Source organism: Melospiza georgiana, chromosome W (assembly GCF_028018845.1).
Source record: "Melospiza georgiana isolate bMelGeo1 chromosome W, bMelGeo1.pri, whole genome shotgun sequence".
Classification (NCBI taxonomy): Eukaryota; Metazoa; Chordata; class Aves; order Passeriformes; family Passerellidae; genus Melospiza; species Melospiza georgiana.
This window is the reverse complement of record NC_080464.1, coordinates 4,757,930-4,776,227: the sequence shown is the minus strand read 5'-3', so window position 1 is coordinate 4,776,227 and position 18,298 is coordinate 4,757,930. Positions and strand designations below refer to the sequence as shown.

Sequence of the window (18,298 nt, the reverse complement as noted above, 5' to 3'; positions counted from 1 at the left end):
ACGTTGAGAGTGATCACTCCGATGATTCCTCTGCAAGTGGACACTGAGTGTTATTCCTATTTTCCTCTTCACATTGTTCATTTTCCTTTTTCTTTTTTAAACGGAAAAGGGTGAGATGTCGCCCTGGTTTTTTGAGATTTTCTAAGCCTTCTGATGTTGACATTCTTGTAGTGAACTTTCTCACACACTTTCTGTAAATAACTCATTGTTTTTCATTCCTTTATGGAGGAGGAGAGAGTTGATGGACTGTTGGTTTGACCTGTGCCATTGCAGAGGTGTTACTGTCACCTTCCAATCCACTGTCACTTTTGTAAAACTATAAATATTGGAGTCAGAGAATAAAACTTCCCTTTTTTCCTTCACCTTGAGAGAGGTGGTGTGCTTGTATTCTTTCGTGTCCGTCAGCGACAAACAGTAATGACAGATATTGTACTATGAATTCTAAGGCATAGTTAACAAACAGTTGAACAATTTTGTAATTCTTTTGTGGTACCTTTTCAATATTTTTACTTTCACCATACATTATCAGTTTATTATAGTTTTTGGAATACAGAACCTTTCCTATTGTCAAAATACCAGAAGGCAGGGTGTCTGTGAAGTTTTGTTGGGGTTTGATTGGTAGAAGCTTCCTGTCTGGGCTGGAGCTGTTAGGATTTTTGTTTGCTTCTTCATCGCTAAATCCTCTGCTTGGGCTAGAATAAAGGGGTTTAAACGTGCTTTGCTTTGTGGGTCTTCCATGGGAGACAGTCCTATAAGCTGAGAGATCCCTGCCACAAAACATGGGTTCTGCTGCAAAGCTCTTGAGCCTTTTAGTCCCTGATCTTCTGTCTATGCTTGCCAGCTCAATTCAAACATATATTGCGCTGGACTACCAAAGAGTTTTGCAAGCTGCTTCATATCATAGGGAGTTAATTCACTAGGTGTTATAAATCAAAGCATATTTGCAACAGCAGGCGATCCTAACCCATGCTTAGCAGCTAGCTGGCATAGCTCTGAGCGGATTTGCCAATTAAAGGGTATGTATTTGACAGGTGTTGTCCCATTACCTTGCACCACTGGGAATGCTGTAACTGTTCCCTCAACCTGTTGCCAGTTCTCGGATGATGGTGAGCTCATGGGTACAGAAATTAGTTCAGCCTCTTCTATATCTCCACAATCTACAGCCTTTTGTTTTACCTCTGTCCAGAAGATTACCGGGTCTCAGGTTGGTGATGTTTCCTGCTCGGAACATCAAAGGGGCTGAAGCTGGCGTCAGCAGGGTTGTAGGGGCTTCCTCACCTTGAGACCTTGACTGTAGCTGCCATGGTGCTGCGGCAGTGACAGCTGCATGTCGGGGGCTGGTGCTGGGAACGAGGCTCTGTATCATGGTGTTGGAGCTTCCTGCTTCTGGTGTGCTTCCGGGTGTGACGACGTGGTAACATCCGGGCATTTGTAGCGATGTCATCTCAGATTCCACCCCCGTGTTGCAGTGGCAGACAGGCGTGGTTTGCGGAAGTGGGGCTGTGGGCGCAGTTTGTGGGCTGAGCCAACCAGCTCCGGGCAAGGGCGGTCCGGCTGTTTCCATGGCGATGAGGGGCACGGTCGGCCCCGGTGGCAGGGGTGCGATCCCGGGGCCAGCACGGAGCTGGAGCTGCGTCATGCTCACTGGCTGCCCAGCCGAAATGGCGGTGCTGTCCGAGCCCCTGCAGCAGCTGCGCGGGGCAGACACTGGGTGGCATTTTCAGGATGCTGATATCGAACACCCCAGCTCCGCATGGCACTTTGGTATGGGCGCATCGCCGCTGCCGGTCAGGATCCCGCCGCTCCCCTCCATCTCGCTGTGCGGTGGTTGTCTCTCTCTGCAGGGGTTCTGCGGGGGACGGTTCTCCCGGGAACAATGCCGATGTGGGGGATTATTCAGTCCAGCTCGGCCATGTGAGGCGGCATAGCCGGCCATTGTGTTCAGCCACGTGCTTTTTGGGCTTAAAAAGGTACTGTGATTGATGAGTAATGCGACGATTGACTCTCACAATTAATAGACAAATATCATTGTTATAAATGATCAAATCGTGAGCCAAAATTATCAAAAATTTAGCAAAGATTTATTAATTTGTCTGCGAGACCGAAGTTCGGTCTTCAAAACCACCACAGCCAAAGAGACAGCGTGGAGCCCGAGGTCGACGCCGGATGAACCGGGATCTGACCTCCAGAGTGTCAGTCTCCCCCTCGGTTCACAAATGCTGCTTCTTGCAGAAAGGTTTTATACAGTTTATTTTGCCCGAGGCAAAGATGACCAAATTTCCTTTGTATCTCTTCACATGCATCGCTGTTTCTTTCCATGTACAGAGCTGGACAAAAGCCAGGTCCAGGTGTGTGTCGATTTCAGTTCCGTTTCTCTTTGCTGATTTATGACCGGAGATAGCTCAGGGATGCCACTTGCTCGGTTTCTCGGCTGTTTAGGTGGCCTGGAAAGGCCCAGGGTGGCCTTGGACAGCCCGGCGCTTCAAAGGACGAGGAGAGACTTCTGATCTTGTTTCGGTCTCGGTGTTTGTTTATCTAAAAGATTTTCTTTCAGCCCAACAGAGGTCTGCACAGCAAGTCAGCCATGGGCACACTGCGAGCCCCCGGGGCGGTCACTTATCTTTATACCCGAAGTTACGTATACAATATTTATAATTTTTCCCCAATACCTTCTACCCTTATTAACCGGTGCACTTCTAGTAAAGACCAATCCCAAAGTGCCACCATCACCACAGAAGATGGAGGCCAAGAAGAAGAAGAAGAAGAAGAAGAAGGACAGGACACGCCCCAATTCCTCCATCTTACTTCTTTAGACCCCCCTGTACAGAAATCCTAAACCCTGTGTTTTACACTCTAATTAACTTATCCCTTCACCATTCACCCCAGTGAAATCCTCCCAGTCCTCATAGAGGTGTCATCTCCTGTGTAGGATCAAAGTCCAGCCACCAGACACTTCTGGCAACATTCCAGGACTCCCGAGCCCCCCAAGGGTGTTCTCGGCTACTCTGCACCTCTGTCCTGAGGTGCTGAGATCCCACATCTCCCCCTTCTGTTTGCACCAGGAAGACCTCTTTTGCTATCCGATTCATAGCGTGTTTTAAACATGCAAATATGCATGGGACGACAAGTATGAGGACTAAGAGAACTATTAAAACATAGAATCCTACTCTTAAAATTCCTCTCCAAATGGGAGAGATGTCAAAGAAGTCTACCAGCTGATCGATCCATGATCCTGTGATCTCGCCAAGCTTATTTATGCTGTCCTTTATATTTTTGATACTTTCATGAATTGACCTTGAATGATCTGAGAGATTCATGCAGCACATCCCTTCAAACTCTTCACACCCATGTCCATGAGCGAGCAATAGATAATCGATCGCCGCTCTGTTTTGAAGAGTCGCCTGCCTTATACCACTGATGTCTTTTAACATGTCATCCAATGCGACAGACACAGACCGTGCATGTTTGCTCAACCAACAACCCATGCGGTCGACTTGAGTCAAGGCCACCCCTGATGCTGTTTGAGGTGAGAAGATTGCTGTAGCAATACTCGCTTTCTTGTCCCAAGAAAATATTTTATCATTGCAATCTGCCGCACATTGTTCTATTGATCTTTTTTCTCTGCGTTTTCTCTCCCTTAACATGTTCAAATCAGGCGATAGCATTGAAATTTCCCCAATGCTGCATGGACCTCCCGTGGCATTAGCAGGAATGCCGTGCCAAATTCTGTCCCCGCAAATTAAAAACAAACCCCGTGGCAATTGCACTGGGACTTGGACCGATCCTTTGGTAGTTTTTTCTGTATATTTACACCATGCTGACGCATTCTTATAGAATTCATGAATGGGAGTCAAATCGACAGTTTTCGCCTTTGTGACATTCGGAGCCTCAAACTGCATGCAGAGTTCCATTGTTATGGACCCAAAAATCTCCAATTCCTGAGGTTCTGTAGAAGCCACAGGAAGTAGATGTGTCCAAGCACACCACTCTTTCACAGGATCTTTAATGACCTGCGAAATGTTAACTGCGGAGTGCCCTGGAACTGGCCTTGAATGTGTCAGGCAAATACTATCTAAATTTGCTGCCTGAGCTAAAGTCTCCCATACATTTTGCCTTGGTTGAGTAATAGGTAAATTACCCCCATTGCTTACTGCAATGAATGAAAGAATGATGCACATAAGCATCATGAAACCCACAACTGATTTTACATGAAATCATTGTTCTGCTTGTCATTCAAGACCCTAGAGAAAATTCCCCCAAAGTCTTTAGCCTCTTTTTATTTTTCTTCTGAATCGTTCTGTGCAGTCTGAGTCTCGACTCCTGTTTGAGTACTCGTCTCTTTCTTTCTTGGATCTTGTTTCTCGGATCCGCGTTTTCATGTTCTCGCACTCGAAATGGTTTCACGTGTCGTGCCGACACCCATGTCAGACCTCGCTCTGTGGAGATACAAGCGAAACCCTTGCCCCCCACTAGGTGGCGCTGTCACCGGCTGCCCCAGCTCGGATGACAGCATGAGCTCGACTGCCCCTCGTCCTGTCGACTGCCGTGTTCGTGATCTCGTTTTGAGACTGTGTCTGTCTGGCTTTTAATTCAGCTGGAAATGGAGCTTGAACACCAGAACGTCTCCCTTGAAGGGAAGGGACTGGGACTCCGAGGGTTTTCATCCAGAGGTACCAAGTCTGAAGAGGGTGTGGAGCCCCTCGGACATAGGATCCCGAACACGGCCCCTCCTCGCCCGAGACGTCACAGGGGACCTGGCCCGCCCCCGCCCGCGCTCTACTCTCTGCGCATGCGTGCTCTCCGAGCCGCTCCCTGTCTCTCCCGAGCTGACGTCACTCTCCCCCTCTTGTTCCACCTCCGAGGCTTCCTCCCCTCGGTCTGTCCCTGATTCTGTCTCTTCCCCCTCCGACGCTGTGTCCATTCCTCCCACCGGTGTGTACAGCCCGCCCCCCGCCGGCCCCCGGGCGCGTTCCGCGATCTGAGCCGACCCCCGCACCGGGTCTGACGTCACAACAGCGTGCCTCCCGCGTCTCACTACGGTGGCCCTTTGGGGCTGCGCAATTTTCCCCCATTTCGCCGCCCGTGTTTACCGCCCCCGCGCTGGTATGTGACTCCCCCCCCAGTTCTTGCGAGTTTTGCCCGCCGCGCGCGTCTCTGCTATTCTGCCGGCCAGGGCGGCCGCCACCCCCCGGCGCCGCACTGACAAAAGCCGCACCGGGACATGTGTCTCCCGGTATCTCTTCACCCACGCTCCCCGCCGGCTCCGCTGCTGCCGCGCCGTGCCCCCCGTGAGGAAGCGCCCCCCCCGATCCCTTCTCTCCCCCCTTCACCCCCCCTTCTGATCCTGACTCCCCTGTACTCTCCGGAGTTTCAGGACGCTTTAGGAGTTTCCTGGGGTTTCTGGGTTTTGGGACCGGGGCTTTAATATTTTTTCCTGCTCTCTTTTCTCGAGAGCCCTTTCCCCCTGGCTTCTTGAGGCCAGAGCTAATTTTTTTTTTCCTGGAGCGTTGCTCCCCCCCTCCTTCTGAGGGTGCCGCAACTTTTCGTTGCTCTCCCAGTCTTTTCGACTGTACCGAAATGCCTTTCTAGCATTACTCTTGCCGGCGAGAGCAGCTTTAACGCTGTCTCGTCTTTTTTTGTCGCTGAGAAATATAAGTGCCTATTGATTTCCTGCCAAAACCCCACTTCGAATAGCAGGCATGTTTCGGCAAGTGGGTAATTAAGCCTTGCCCACAACAATAACTGTTTTAATTCTTTCTTTGGGATCCCTTCTGTGTGTGCTTGAGCCACGCCTTGTAAGGTGGACAAAATTTCCCGTCGTTCTTGGGAGAGTGTGCAATTATGTTCTTATTTTTTGACCTTCTCACCGAATCTGTCGTCAGAGCTGTCCGAAGGCTCCCAGTGTCCGTCCAGCGGGTCACGAGGGGTGGATCCAGGGTCGCCTTTCCTGGTTCCTTTCCAGGCTGCTCTGCTACGAACTGTCTTCGGTAGAAGCTGAGAGATGTAATTCTCAGTGACTGCTGTTTTTTTGCAGACTCTTCTGGCCGTTTTTTTTTTTCTCTTCTTTTTTTTTTTTTTTTCTTCAGGCTTCTCTCCTCAGGAGCTATCAGTGCTCTCCTGGGAACTCGTCCTAGATTGGAGCTGCCCTCTTGGCTTTTCAGCTCTTTAGCTCTTCAGCTCTTCAGGGCTGATCCCCCCCCGAAAGGGTTGGTGCGGAGTAGCCCATGCAGCGAACGCCAGTTGTTGATTTCCATGTTTCTCTTTGCTGATTTATGACCGGAGATAGCTCAGGGATGCCACTTGCTCGGTTTCTCGGCTGTTTAGGTGGCCTGGAAAGGCCCAGGGTGGCCTTGGACAGCCCGGTGCTTCAAAGGACGAGGAGAGACTTCTGATCTTGTTTCGGTCTCGGTGTTTATTAATTGTTTATCTAAAAGATTTTTTTTCAGCCCGACAGAGGTCTGCACAGCAAGTCAGCCATGGGCACACTGTGAGCCCCTGGGGCGGTCACTTATCTTTATACCCGAAGTTACGTATACAATATTTATAATTTTTCCCCAATACCTTCTACCCTTATTAACCGGTGCACTTCTAGTAAAGACCAATCCCAAAGTGCCACCATCACCACAGAAGATGGAGGCCAAGAAGAAGAAGAAGAAGGACAGGACACGCCCCAATTCCTCCATCTTACTTCTTTAGACCCCCCTGTACAGAAATCCTAAACCCTGTGTTTTACACTCTAATTAACTTATCCCTTCACCATTCACCCCAGTGAAATCCTCCCAGTCCTCATACAAGTGTCATCTCCTGTGTAGGATCAAAGTCCAGCCACCAGACACTTCTGGCAACATTCCAGGACTCCCGAGCCCCCCAAGGGTGTTCTCGGCTACTCTGCACCTCTGTCCTGAGGTGCTGAGATCCCACAGGTGTGTAGTCAGCAGCAATAGGCTCCAGGAAGCTATGTATGCAGATGTATCAGTTTGGCGCCGCTGACTATCTTGATAGATGCAATCGGCAAGGTGATAATTTCTCTTGGGTGGCTCCCAACTCGGAAAACCGGTGATCAACACCCTGGAAGCTTCTATTCTTACTTAAGGGCGTCAATCGTTATCTTAACTTGTGTCTGGGAACTAGTAGAATCTAAATAGACATCTGCTCCCGGCTGGGATGGTCAAAAGACATGCTTTTGGATTTCACAATATTTTATACTATACATTATTAGCATGAATTATCACTACCATATATTACATCATGTATATGGGTTAAGAAAAGTTTTATAGATTTATAGTTATGTTTAACCCCCTCGCATGATTATCGAGGGACATCTGGGGTTGGGACATCTGGGACAGCTGGCTTGTCACTATGGCGACATCTGACCTCCAATCAGCATTTGAGGAAGAGATCTCCACTCCTGGACAGCGAAGAAGGGGTTTGTATATATGTTATAAAGTAATTCATGCATAAGGGGAAAATGTATAAAATAAAAATTGTAAAAAGACTCTAACATCCAACGAGCCTCTGACCACGAGCAACCTGGAGACAGATTACTACATTGGAATTACGAAACTTCTGCTGGCAGCAGGAGAACAATGCCTTGTTTACTAATAAAAGACATGGCTGGCACGGAGATGGGCTTCCTCAGGAGCCATCAGGGAACACCCAAGGGTGATCATCGCTTGGTAGATATAATCAATCAAGATATAATCAATCAAGATAACCAAAGTCACCAAGGAACATACATCTGAATACACTACTTCCCCTGACATGATAAGCGCCTGCCACTACTCAGGAAACAGCAATTGTCCAGCCTTGCACAGTGAAAGAAACCTTCATACATATGCGGGGTTACAAAAGAAATTGGGGCATCTCTGCCTCAGGCATAAAAAACTGCATAAAACAGCCCTGCTGGAAATGGCATTCATGAACAGAGGGATATCCGATGAGATGGAGGTCAGATCTTGGTTCATCCAGCACCGGTCCCAGGCTCAACGCTGTCTCTTTGACTGTGGTTTTTGAGGACCGTATTTTGATCACAAAAATAAAATCTTTTGCATTTATTAATTTTGATTTCTGGCTGATAATTTATAACAGGTTGATGGACAGAACTTTGGGAGGGGTTATAGGGTTAAAAAGGGAAAACCTCCATTGTGAGGGGGCTGAGCACATGGCGGGAAAAATCCTTTACTCCCAGCGCCGTAACCTTTTTCTCTATTCAGTCTTCTGTTGCATTTTTGATAAGGTTTAATAAACCTTCCTAAACTATGAAAAGTGAGTAGCTATTTCTCACAGTATGCATTCCCCCCGAAAACACATTCCGTGTGTTTTCCTCCCCATATAATTCGGTATTTAATAGTCTTATTAAATCCCAAAAGAGCCTCCATGGTTTTATAACTTTTATTGCATTTTCATCACCTTTGGATGCTGCTGGCAGGATAATTTTACCCGTATGTTTCCAGATATTAAAGTCAAAAGCAGTGTCTTTAGTTAATTTAAATCCATAACATTCCGACCAGTTAATTAATACCGATAATGCTTTTTCATCATAATCTATATCCCATGCCATAAAAGAATCCTTCCATACCTTCAAAATGGGGGTTTCCTGCTTAAAGATGAGATTTTCCATGTCTCCCGTGGGGTTTTTCTTCTATTTTCAACTTCTCCAGTTTCCTTTCCACACAGCCCTTTGGCTGTGATTTTCTGCAAACTGTTGCAAAGCTTAATTCCTGCAGTCTTTGCTGCAGCTTCTGGGCTCTTTCAAGCCTCTTCCTTTTCCAGATTTTCTGGTTTCTCTTCCACACAGCCCTTTAGCTGTGATTTTCTGCAATCTTTGTCACAAGACTTAGCTCCTGCAGCCTTTGCTGCCTATTTCCGGGGTCTTTCTGGCCTTTTGATTTTTCAGCTTTTCACTCCGTCTCTCTCTGCAATTTCCAGGGGTCCTTGGACTGGTTGTCCTCACATCAGGGGGTCATCACGCATTACATTAATAATTCCTGTGATGTTCGTATGTCTGAGACATGACACACGACAAACTCCTGTTGGTCATCAGTAAACAACACAATTTATTGTCCAGGGCTTTCTTTGATAGCCCATTCAAAACTCCCAGGTCGAGACAGGTCATTGGTCTATCCATGTGCCCCCAGACCCTGATCCAATAAAGATGCCTGCATACTAGGAGAGTTCCCATTGGCTGTGAGTTTCTGTCAGTCATCCCAGAGGCTGGTTCATGGAGCTGAGCTGGGCTGCTTATTATAACTTGATTAATGCTAATGCAACAGTCCAGCATCATTTTGTGTCTGCTATTACAGCTCTTGGAATACCTGTCTCCATAAAGACCGATAATGGGCCAGCCTATACATCCAAATGGATGCCCAACTTTTTTCATTTGTGGAGGATGTGTCATGTCACGGGTATTCCACATTCCCCTACAGATCAAGCCATTGTGGAATGGGCCCACAGCACTCTCAAGTCCGTGATGGTAAAACAAAAAAGAGGGAGTGTGGGAATGGGATATACCTCCCACAAAAGACTGTAGAAAGCCCTTTATGTTGTCAATTTTTTGAATTGCATTCAGAACAACCAAAATCCCATCCAACAACGTTTTGGTGAATCACAGGCTCACTTAGAAAAAGCTAAGGTACTTGTTAGGAATCTTGAAAGTGAAAAAAGGGAAGGCCCCTTCCCACTGATAACCTGGGGATGAGGATATGCTTGTGTTTCCACCAATTCCAGACCAAGATGGGTACCTGCAAGAGTAGTCCGACCAGCCTTGGATACCTCAGCTTCATAATCATCTTGTGGGGAAGATAAATCTTCTGAAGTCATGTTTCTAACTGATATTAATAAAGTTTTTAGGCAATTTTGTAGGTATTTTAGGGAAACCGTCTCAGTCAAGGCTTGAGGCTCTGGCCAAGCCCTAGCCCTGGCTGACTGAGGATTATACCATCAGATCCAGGTGTTTCTGCCCTAAAAGTGTAATCAAGTCACTTTGACTTGCTAATCTGATCTTATAAAAGCTGGACTCCCTTTCAAGGTAAACTTGGAAGTCCTCCCCAGGAAAGGCTCTCTGAGTCTTCACTGTGAAATGGGACTCTCCAGCAATTGCAGAGTCTGGGTGATGGTAAAGTTTTTAGACAATTTTAAGTTGTTTTTCAAGGTTCTATCTGTTTAATCACTGTCTCCATTCATGGGAAAGAGATGTGTGTGGTTACCAGTTATTGGGTGTTTTCATTTATCCCCTTATTCATAGGAAAGATACTGCTTTTGTGAGGAATTGAGCTTGTTTGGTTTAGACAGTGGGCCAAACATATTCTAATGGTAGAAGTGTTTTGTTTTATGATTCCTGTTTGAATAAAACATAAAAGAGGGAGTTGTAGGAAGAGGTGGGATGGAATTGAGCTGAAGGCTGTGGGATGCATCTGCAGAAGCACATGGCAACACAGAGAGGCTTGTCTCTGTCTGACATTGAGGGGGAAGGAGGTGTCACGCGGCAGACCCCTACAGAGAGAAGCCTGCTGGAAGTTGACTGACAGGTGAACAGCACATGATCACCCTGCAGAAGGACATTTAGAACACGTGTTGCTGATGTGGTAAAATGGGATAGGTCACATAGTGAGAATTACCATGTAAGGAAATACTGTGCACTGAAAAAGTGTATAAAACCAGCTTGTTTCTTTGAATAAACGATTCAGATTCCCTGCCAGTCTGAATCTGTGCCTCAGTCTCTCACACCTGCCCTGCCTGGCTGTGAGCCAACAGCATCCCTGCCAGCTGTGGCCATAACTACACCAAAGGGGAAAGTGCTTGACAGCCAACAGAAGGCTGTTATTTGGTTTCTGGGTTTTTCTCTTTGTTGTTGCTGTTGTTTGTTTGCCTTGTTATACATATACATTCTACTCAAGAACTGTTATTCCTTTTCCTATATATTTGACTGAAAGCCCCGTAATTTTAAAGTTATAATTTGGAGGCAAGGGGGTTATATTTTCTATTCCAAGGGAGGTTCCAACCTACCTTAGCAGACAGCTGTCTTTCAAACCAAGACAGGCTGGAACTGAGTTTTCTTTTTGGTTCCAGACCTGCCATGAAAACATAATCCTGGCCAGTCTAGGAGCTCACCTCTCACTCTGGACAGGAGGGATGGTCGTTGATTGTCACTTAGGATGACATTGGGCTTGGCAATTTCAATAGGACTGATAAAGCCACTTGTTTATTTACAACTAAAGCCACAAAAAGACGTAATATGAGACAACAATCCTCTATCTCTATACTCCCTGCTGCCTGCTGGGCTCTTCCAGGGCAGGTTAAGGGATGCAGCCCCCTTCTAGCCCCAGGAGCACATCCAGAGAAGACATTTGAAGCAGACACATTGCGGGCTGCTTTGCAGAAAACCTGCAGCAGGCAGGGTGGGAACATCTTTGCCATAGAATAGTCTCTAGCCTTGTGGTTAAGGAGAAGCTTTGAAACCTCTCAAGGGAAGAAAATTGAAAATGGGTCTCCTGTGTCTTGGTAGTGTGCTGTGGCCACCATGCTGTTGGGTTAAGATCAGCACTGTCCCTTTTTACCATGAGGAGATGGTAGAAACCTTTACTGCCCTTGATGCCTTTTTCTCTGGTTCTAGAAATATGAGCCAGACACAGGGTGATAAAAAGGGGTTAGCTTTAGATAAGGATCCTTAGGTGCACAATTCGTCAGGTGGAAAATGCTGAAGATGCATAACTCGCATGATACATGTAAAATTTTCATAGATTTTGCAAATTAGCATCTGAAAAGAGTCCCCAATTAGAAGCACACTCGGTGAAGTCATGGCTCCCAGCTCTAGCACCTTCTAAATCCTCTCCCCTCAGATGAGGACTAAACTCTGTTTATAAAAAAATATGTCTGAAGAGCTGCTCTCAGCCTTGGTTTCTAATGAGAAATGAAATAGCATAGAGATCCTGGAATTAGTTTTGTCTTTCTGCCTAGGAAAATACTGAATCTAAGTTACAATAATAGGCTACAGAGAGAGAAATATATGTGTAAAGAATACAGAGAATATAGAAAGAAAAAAAAGGCAAAACTCAAGACGGCACCACCCTTGTGATGAGCCCTTTACAGAAGGATGCTACAGGCAGAAGCTTCAAAACACAAAGTAGAGGAACAGTTCAGGTCTGAACAGCATTGGATCTTTGCATTCAATGCCTGCTAAAAGACTGAGGTCTTCCTGGGCATGCACAGCACAGCCTGTGGAATTGAGATTCCAGTGGAATTAGGAGGTGGCTGCCTCCTACACAGTTTTCAGGAACATGATTTTGGACTTACATGCCTATATTTTCTGCTTAAGATACAAAAGTTCTTTTCTAGTCAGCTCATACAAGCTAAATATCCAAGGCAACTGGTGCACTAGGGGAATAATCTGGGTAAATCTCAAGAAGGGTGAATGCTCAGCTGACTCAATCCTCATCTCAGCACCAGATATGTGCTAGGCTGCCTCTGAGAGCAGTTGTTAACCTCCCAACAAAGCTGAAAACATGCATCTCATTTCCTGATACCATCAGCAGAAGCTCCCACCTTTATGCTTCCTCCACTGCAAGCCCTCAGCAGCTGAGTGTAAACAGTTCCTTGTGTTGGGGAAGCAGAATTAAGTAACAAAAAATGTGCCATTTGCTTTGGACTTGATGAACACAATGACCAGGTAATAATTCCCACCATCTGTCAACTACTTATGTTTCACACCTCTATTCCAGCTTTCTCTGAATGTTTTGTTGTTTCTATGATCTGCTGCAAACAAGAAGCTGCATGTGAAGGTACTTCCCATGAAAAGGCCCCTATCCTCCACTGGCAGTACATTTAATTTGTAGAAAGCTTTCCCTTGAAAGCAAAGGCACATTTTAAGGCAGATAAATAAGAGAGCTGCAGCCACAATTAGAGCTCTACAGTTTCCAGCCATGTAAATATTTGCCATAGTTCAGATATTTTCTTTTTTCCATCTGGGTGAAATTCTAGCTTCAGAGCTATGGGAGATTTTAGCCCTAAACAAGAGATTCAAAAATAGCCTCCTGCTCAAAGCATTTATACAGACAGTAAGGCATATTTCTAAACACAGAGTTAAATCCAGACTCTCGTGCCAGGGAGGTGCCTGGACTACTGGCTACTTGGGAAGTAATTTCCCTTTTTCTTCCCACTCTGTCAATTTTTTCTTTATGAGCCTTTTGCTGGAGCTGGGTTCCACTTTCAGGAAACGTTGTGGTTTTATTGAACCACTGCTTTGTCAGATTTCCCAGGCAGTTCTAATTGCAAACGCTGCCTAAAATGAAAAAAAAAAAAAAAAAAGCAAAACCCCAAAGCTTTTTACTTTAACAAGTAATTGAAATTTTTTTTATAATGGTGCACTAAATACCAGTTTTGATTTATAAACATGAATCTCTTCGGTCTCGTCTCCTGGAAATCTGTTAAACGATGTTCTTCACTATTCTCATCCTAAGCTGCCATCTAGCTGCAGCCCTTGGGCTTGCTCCCGAGTCTGGTTTCGGCTGATTTCAAATCTGCAAACAACAGTGACCTTGAGCTGAGAGTGAACAGACCGTGTGAACCGCGCACAGACACAAGGACGCTGGCTGATGCGCACGCATGTTTTACTTCCAAACCTCGGGCTCGCACATGGGCATATGCCGTCCTGACCGGTCCCTCACCCCTCCCGTCGCCGCGCCTTTACCGACAGTCTCTCCGAGTCTATTCGCTCTGCGAGGCGCAGCGCAGCACCTCCGCTGCGCTCCCTGGCCGAAATTTCGCCAGGATTCTCGCGAGAGCAGGCGGCTCTAGATGCTCGCGACGCCTCCTACATTTCCTCTTCCCTGCCGCTGTCTGGAGGTGAGGACTTACGGCCGTTAGTGAGCCGTCTTAATCCGCCTCCATCCTGCTCAGGGCGCCCTGGAGAGGCGATGAGGGGGCGAGGTCTTGAAGTCTCGGTCTGCCTCAATATATTTGACCCTTGGTATTTGCAGGGCTGGTGCGGGGGAGGACGGGTAGGGGTTGGAGATAGTGAGCTTGGGGGTAGCGGTCCGGTGTGAGGTGGAAACAGGCTCTAGGGAGAGGCTATGGTAGTAGTGATGACTTTTTTAGGACACCTTTGGATTAAATTGTGATATGACAGTGTAATTCCTGAGCAGCTCCTGTAGTTATCGGCAGTAAGGTAAACAATCCAGGTTCTGCTTATCAGTGTTAGAAGCTTTGTTATGGGGGGTTTAATTTTTTTTTTTTGCAGCTGAGATCCAAAAATGGTGCGCTACTCTCTGGATCCAGACAATCCCACGAAATGTGAGTTGTTTTCATGAATATTCGAGTAGAACTTGACCAAAGCAATTGAGATTTTAAATCTTGAAGTTCATCTTCTTTTTCTTCTGCAGCATGCAAATCACGGGGATCCAACCTGCGAGTGCATTTCAAGGTAGGCAGTGTGTGCATAGTAAGAAATGCAATTTCATTTGGTTTTGGTTTGGTTTTGTTATATTTTGTTGGGCATTTTTTGGAGGAAGTGCCTCCTATTCTGTGTCATTACATGGTTACTTAAGGGTGGTGTAGTGTAGGTTATGGCCTATATTTGCTTTAGCTGCTTGTAATGGTTTTCATCCACAGGATCAAAAATAAGATAACATGTCCTAAAGAGTTTTCCCTCTGATACAGATAATAAAATACACTAGGAAAACAGTTACAGTGAATTTACCAGGAGGAATGGGGCTAGAGTGAGATGTGACATTTGTTTCATTTGACTTACTCTGCCTTTCTGGTTGTTTGGAAGGAACATTGGATTCACCTGCTTATGCTGCTGCTCAAGAAGTATGGCAGGGGAGGCATGCGATGTTTGGCATGAGGGCATAGGTCCCTCTGGAAAAAGTTTAGGTGTGGCAGTAAATCCAGGACACGTTTGAGTTAACCATGAAACCAAGCCTGAGCATATGCTTTTCTGCTCCATAGTGGTACATAATTCATGTGAAAAGATATTTCAGTTGTCTTGATTTGCTTTTTTACTATGATCAGGTAGGGTTATAGTTACTCTCTGACCTGCATTTAATGTCTTAAGCACTAATACTTTACCTTTAATTTTTCTTTTGTTTCTCCCCTTTATAATTCACTTACAGAGATATTTAGATTGTTTCTATCTTGTGTTCTCATCACTTCCTCTGAGGTGCTATATCTGACATTTTAGTAGGAATTTATCCTTCAGGCTCCTGCTTCTTTGGATTAGTGACCAAGGAGGAGCTATGAAAAGTATAACTACTCAAATTTTTTTGTTGGTTGGAAAGATCTAGACATTAGGTAAAAAACAATCAAGATGTGTTAGAGCTGCAAATTCAGTAATGGCAGTCACACCAAGGGTTAGAAAAGTAGGTAGCAAAAAAAAAAAAGTCTTCTTAATTATTCTTCATTCTTAATTTAGGCGTGGAGCTTTTGTATGTGTGTGAGTGCTTCCTTTAAATTGAGTTTGTAGCAATAATAATAGGATCCAGGACAGAGGAGTGGTTTTGCTCACATTGTAACTTGTACAGATGTGTTAACAACTTCACTGTACTCTATATTGCTAGAACACTCGAGAAACTGCCCAGGCCATCAAGGGCATGCACATCCGCAAGGCCACCAAGTACTTAAAGGACATCACCTTGAAGAAGCAATGTGTTCCCTTCCAGCGCTACAACGGGGGAGTTGGTAGATGCGCCCAGGTGAGGCTCAAGATAAAAATGTGAGAAGGATGCTGCGTCTGGTTAAGAGGAAAAGATGAATTTGAGATGGTATGGAGAATAGTGTGTCACTGTTGATTATAACTTTGTATTAAAATATAGAATCATAGGATGCTTTGGGTTGGAAGGGACCTTAAAGATCATCTAATTCCAGCCCCCCTGCCATGGGCAGGGGCACCTTCCACTAGACCAGGTTGCTCAAGAGGGAGAAAAGAGTTGCTTTTAATTCCAGTACAGCATTGCATCTACTTGCAGTGTCAAGTAATTGATCAAATTTAATTGTTTTGGTATGCAATCTTTATAGAAGGGGATGTAATGGCAAGTTAATGGTGCCTGAAGGGTAAATTGTATTGTACTGGGACAAAAAGGGATTAATTGTTGTCTTCTTCCAGGCCAAACAGTGGGGCTGGACGCAGGGACGCTGGCCCAAGAAGAGTGCAGAGTTCTTGCTGCACATGCTCAAAAATGCAGAGAGCAATGCTGAGCTCAAGGTAGGCTGTGTCAGTATTAGTGAATGCAAAGTGTTCATGTTGTGCTGTGTGTCAGCACTCCTGAACTGGGTGTCTCTGGCATGGAAAGCCAGGTAATGCCTGCTTTGTCAATGAAACTGAATTGTATCAAGGTGTTGGTATACTCTTTGTTTGAATTAGGCTGTGTGCATTTTTCAAGTTAAAATGAGAGTAATAATTTTTCACTGGGAGATAGTTTGCATGTGGTTATCAACTGTTTAAGTGGTGTTTAGGTCTCCTAAAAACTACAAAACAAAGCAAAACGTGAACTCTTGGTCAGTTTGTATCTTTGTAATATACTTAGTGCTTAATTTAGTAATTTTGATGGTAGTGGTGACTGTCTTAGGACACCTTTGGAGTAACTGTGAAATAATAATTGTCTCTTTCTGAGCCACTGGCATAATTTTAAATAAATTGTGATGTGTAGAGGGGAGGTCTCTGTTTTTCTGACTTGGGAGCTTGCTCAGTTCTGTGACACTGCAGAATTCAGGTGTTTTATTTGCCAGCAGTGGTATGTGTCTGGGGAGGGAGCATGATTATTCAGAATTTTGCTGTGGAGACTATTTATTTGAAGATAAAAAACAAGTCACAAGTTTTATTCCTCTCCCTGCTAGGGTCTTGATGTGGATTCTCTGGTCATTGAGCACATCCAGGTCAACAAGGCTCCCAAAATGCGCCGACGCACCTACAGAGCACATGGTAGGATCAACCCCTACATGAGCTCCCCCTGCCACATCGAGATGATCCTCACCGAGAAGGAGCAGATCGTTCCCAAGCCAGAGGAGGAAGTTGCTCAAAAGAAAAAGGTAGAGCATCATACCCTTAAGTCCTCTTTAATGTCAGCAGCAGGAGAGCTGAGAGTTCATTCTTGGCATTTTTCAGGCAGAAGGGTTGCTGCGATGACTATCTTAGAACACCTTTGGAATACCTATGAAAAAACCTACTAAGTTCTTTCTGAGCAACCTCAATATTTATTGTGAACACCACATGGATAACTGCAGAAAATGATTTTCAGGGGTTTATATAGTACAGGGAGTTTGTTCTTCCCTTCCTCAGTCCATGTGTGTGAAACTGGGATGTGCCGCAATAAGATTGAAATTGCGAGCCTGTAAGCAATGTAGTACTTGTAGGGAGAACAGTTCTCAGTATCTTCAAAAGATAACTGTAAATTTATTTGTAACATATTTTGAGAAGGTGTTTTCTCATTTTGCCATTTTCTCATTTCTGTGTTTGTTTTTCAGATATCCCAGAAGAAGCTGAAGAAGCAAAAGCTAATGGCCCGGGATTAAATCTGCTCTGCCAGATGTACATAAATAAAATGAGAAAGTTTAGATTTATCCTGTGTGTTTCTCTGTTTTGGCTTCAGAAGGGTGCTGCTGTGGGACAGCCACAGGCAAGTGAGCACAGTAGTCGGGACGCTTGTTGTTGCAACGCTGGGGATGTTGTTGACTTACCGCTATTATTCATATATAAAGCGAGATAATTTGGAACACACGCAGGCATTCACTTTTCTTGCCCCACTGTCCTGGCCCGTTCGGGGTGGCTGATGGTGGCTGCAGCCGGAACGCGGTTGCTAGCGGCTACCGCCGGGCGCTAATGCGGCTCCTGGGGGCGGGGCGTCGGCCACATGACGCGAACGCCGCCTTCTCCTATTGGCCGCGAGTGAGTCGGAAGCGTGGGATTACTTCCGGTGTGGTAGAGGAAGCTGCGAGTGTTGGTAGAAGCGCTGGATTGGTGCCGACGGAGGTGAGTGTGGGCGACCTCCCCCAGGGTCCTTTCGTGATCTGCCGCTTCTCTATCTCGGCTGGGGTCTGCCCTTCTATGGGCCCAGAGCGGCTCCGTTAACCGGGAGCGGACGAACCGCGAAATGTGATAGCCTATGTTAAGGTGTGGAGCTCTTAGGTTTCAACACGTGTTTGAGTGTTGAGTGGAACTTCACCGATTCGGAAAAATATTTGTGCTCCCGGCTTTAATTCAGCGGGAGAGGGAAACGCCACCGCAGGGGATTTTTTTGTTTGTTTGTTTTGTTTTTTGGGGGTTTTTTTTGTGCGTTTTTGGTTTTTTTCTTGCTAATCAAGGAACAGA

The 18,298-nt window shown here is 45.7% G+C and overlaps 1 protein-coding gene and 3 non-coding genes across 4 annotated transcripts; all 4 read left to right on the top strand.

Annotated features, from left to right (window-relative positions):
• Positions 1 to 13,816: 13,816 nt before the first annotated feature.
• On the top strand, positions 13,817 to 17,550 carry LOC131095408 (large ribosomal subunit protein uL22-like). The gene is made up of 7 exons (XM_058043103.1): positions 13,817 to 13,839; positions 14,234 to 14,286; positions 14,376 to 14,416; positions 15,552 to 15,686; positions 16,097 to 16,195; positions 16,828 to 17,019; positions 17,455 to 17,550. The coding sequence occupies exons 2-7, from the start codon at positions 14,247 to 14,249 to the stop codon at positions 17,500 to 17,502; spliced, it is 555 nt and encodes a 184-aa protein (XP_057899086.1). The 5' UTR covers positions 13,817 to 13,839; positions 14,234 to 14,246; the 3' UTR covers positions 17,503 to 17,550.
• LOC131095437 (small nucleolar RNA SNORD58) lies at positions 14,071 to 14,139 on the top strand. The gene has a single exon (XR_009115873.1). It is a non-coding gene; the product is annotated as a small nucleolar RNA SNORD58 (small nucleolar RNA).
• Positions 16,539 to 16,608, top strand: LOC131095436 (small nucleolar RNA SNORD58). Its single transcript, XR_009115872.1, has one exon. It is a non-coding gene; the product is annotated as a small nucleolar RNA SNORD58 (small nucleolar RNA).
• LOC131095435 (small nucleolar RNA SNORD58) lies at positions 17,105 to 17,176 on the top strand. Its single transcript, XR_009115871.1, has one exon. It is a non-coding gene; the product is annotated as a small nucleolar RNA SNORD58 (small nucleolar RNA).
• Positions 17,551 to 18,298: the final 748 nt, after the last annotated feature.

Coding starts and splice junctions, on each gene's coding strand:
- LOC131095408 (XM_058043103.1), top strand. CDS start 14,247: ATGGTGCGCTACTCTCTGGATCCAGACAATCCCACGAAAT. Junction 14,287..14,375: donor TCCAGACAATCCCACGAAAT/GTGAGTTGTTTT, acceptor TTTCTTCTGCAG/CATGCAAATCACGGGGATCC. Junction 15,687..16,096: donor GAGTTGGTAGATGCGCCCAG/GTGAGGCTCAAG, acceptor GTCTTCTTCCAG/GCCAAACAGTGGGGCTGGAC.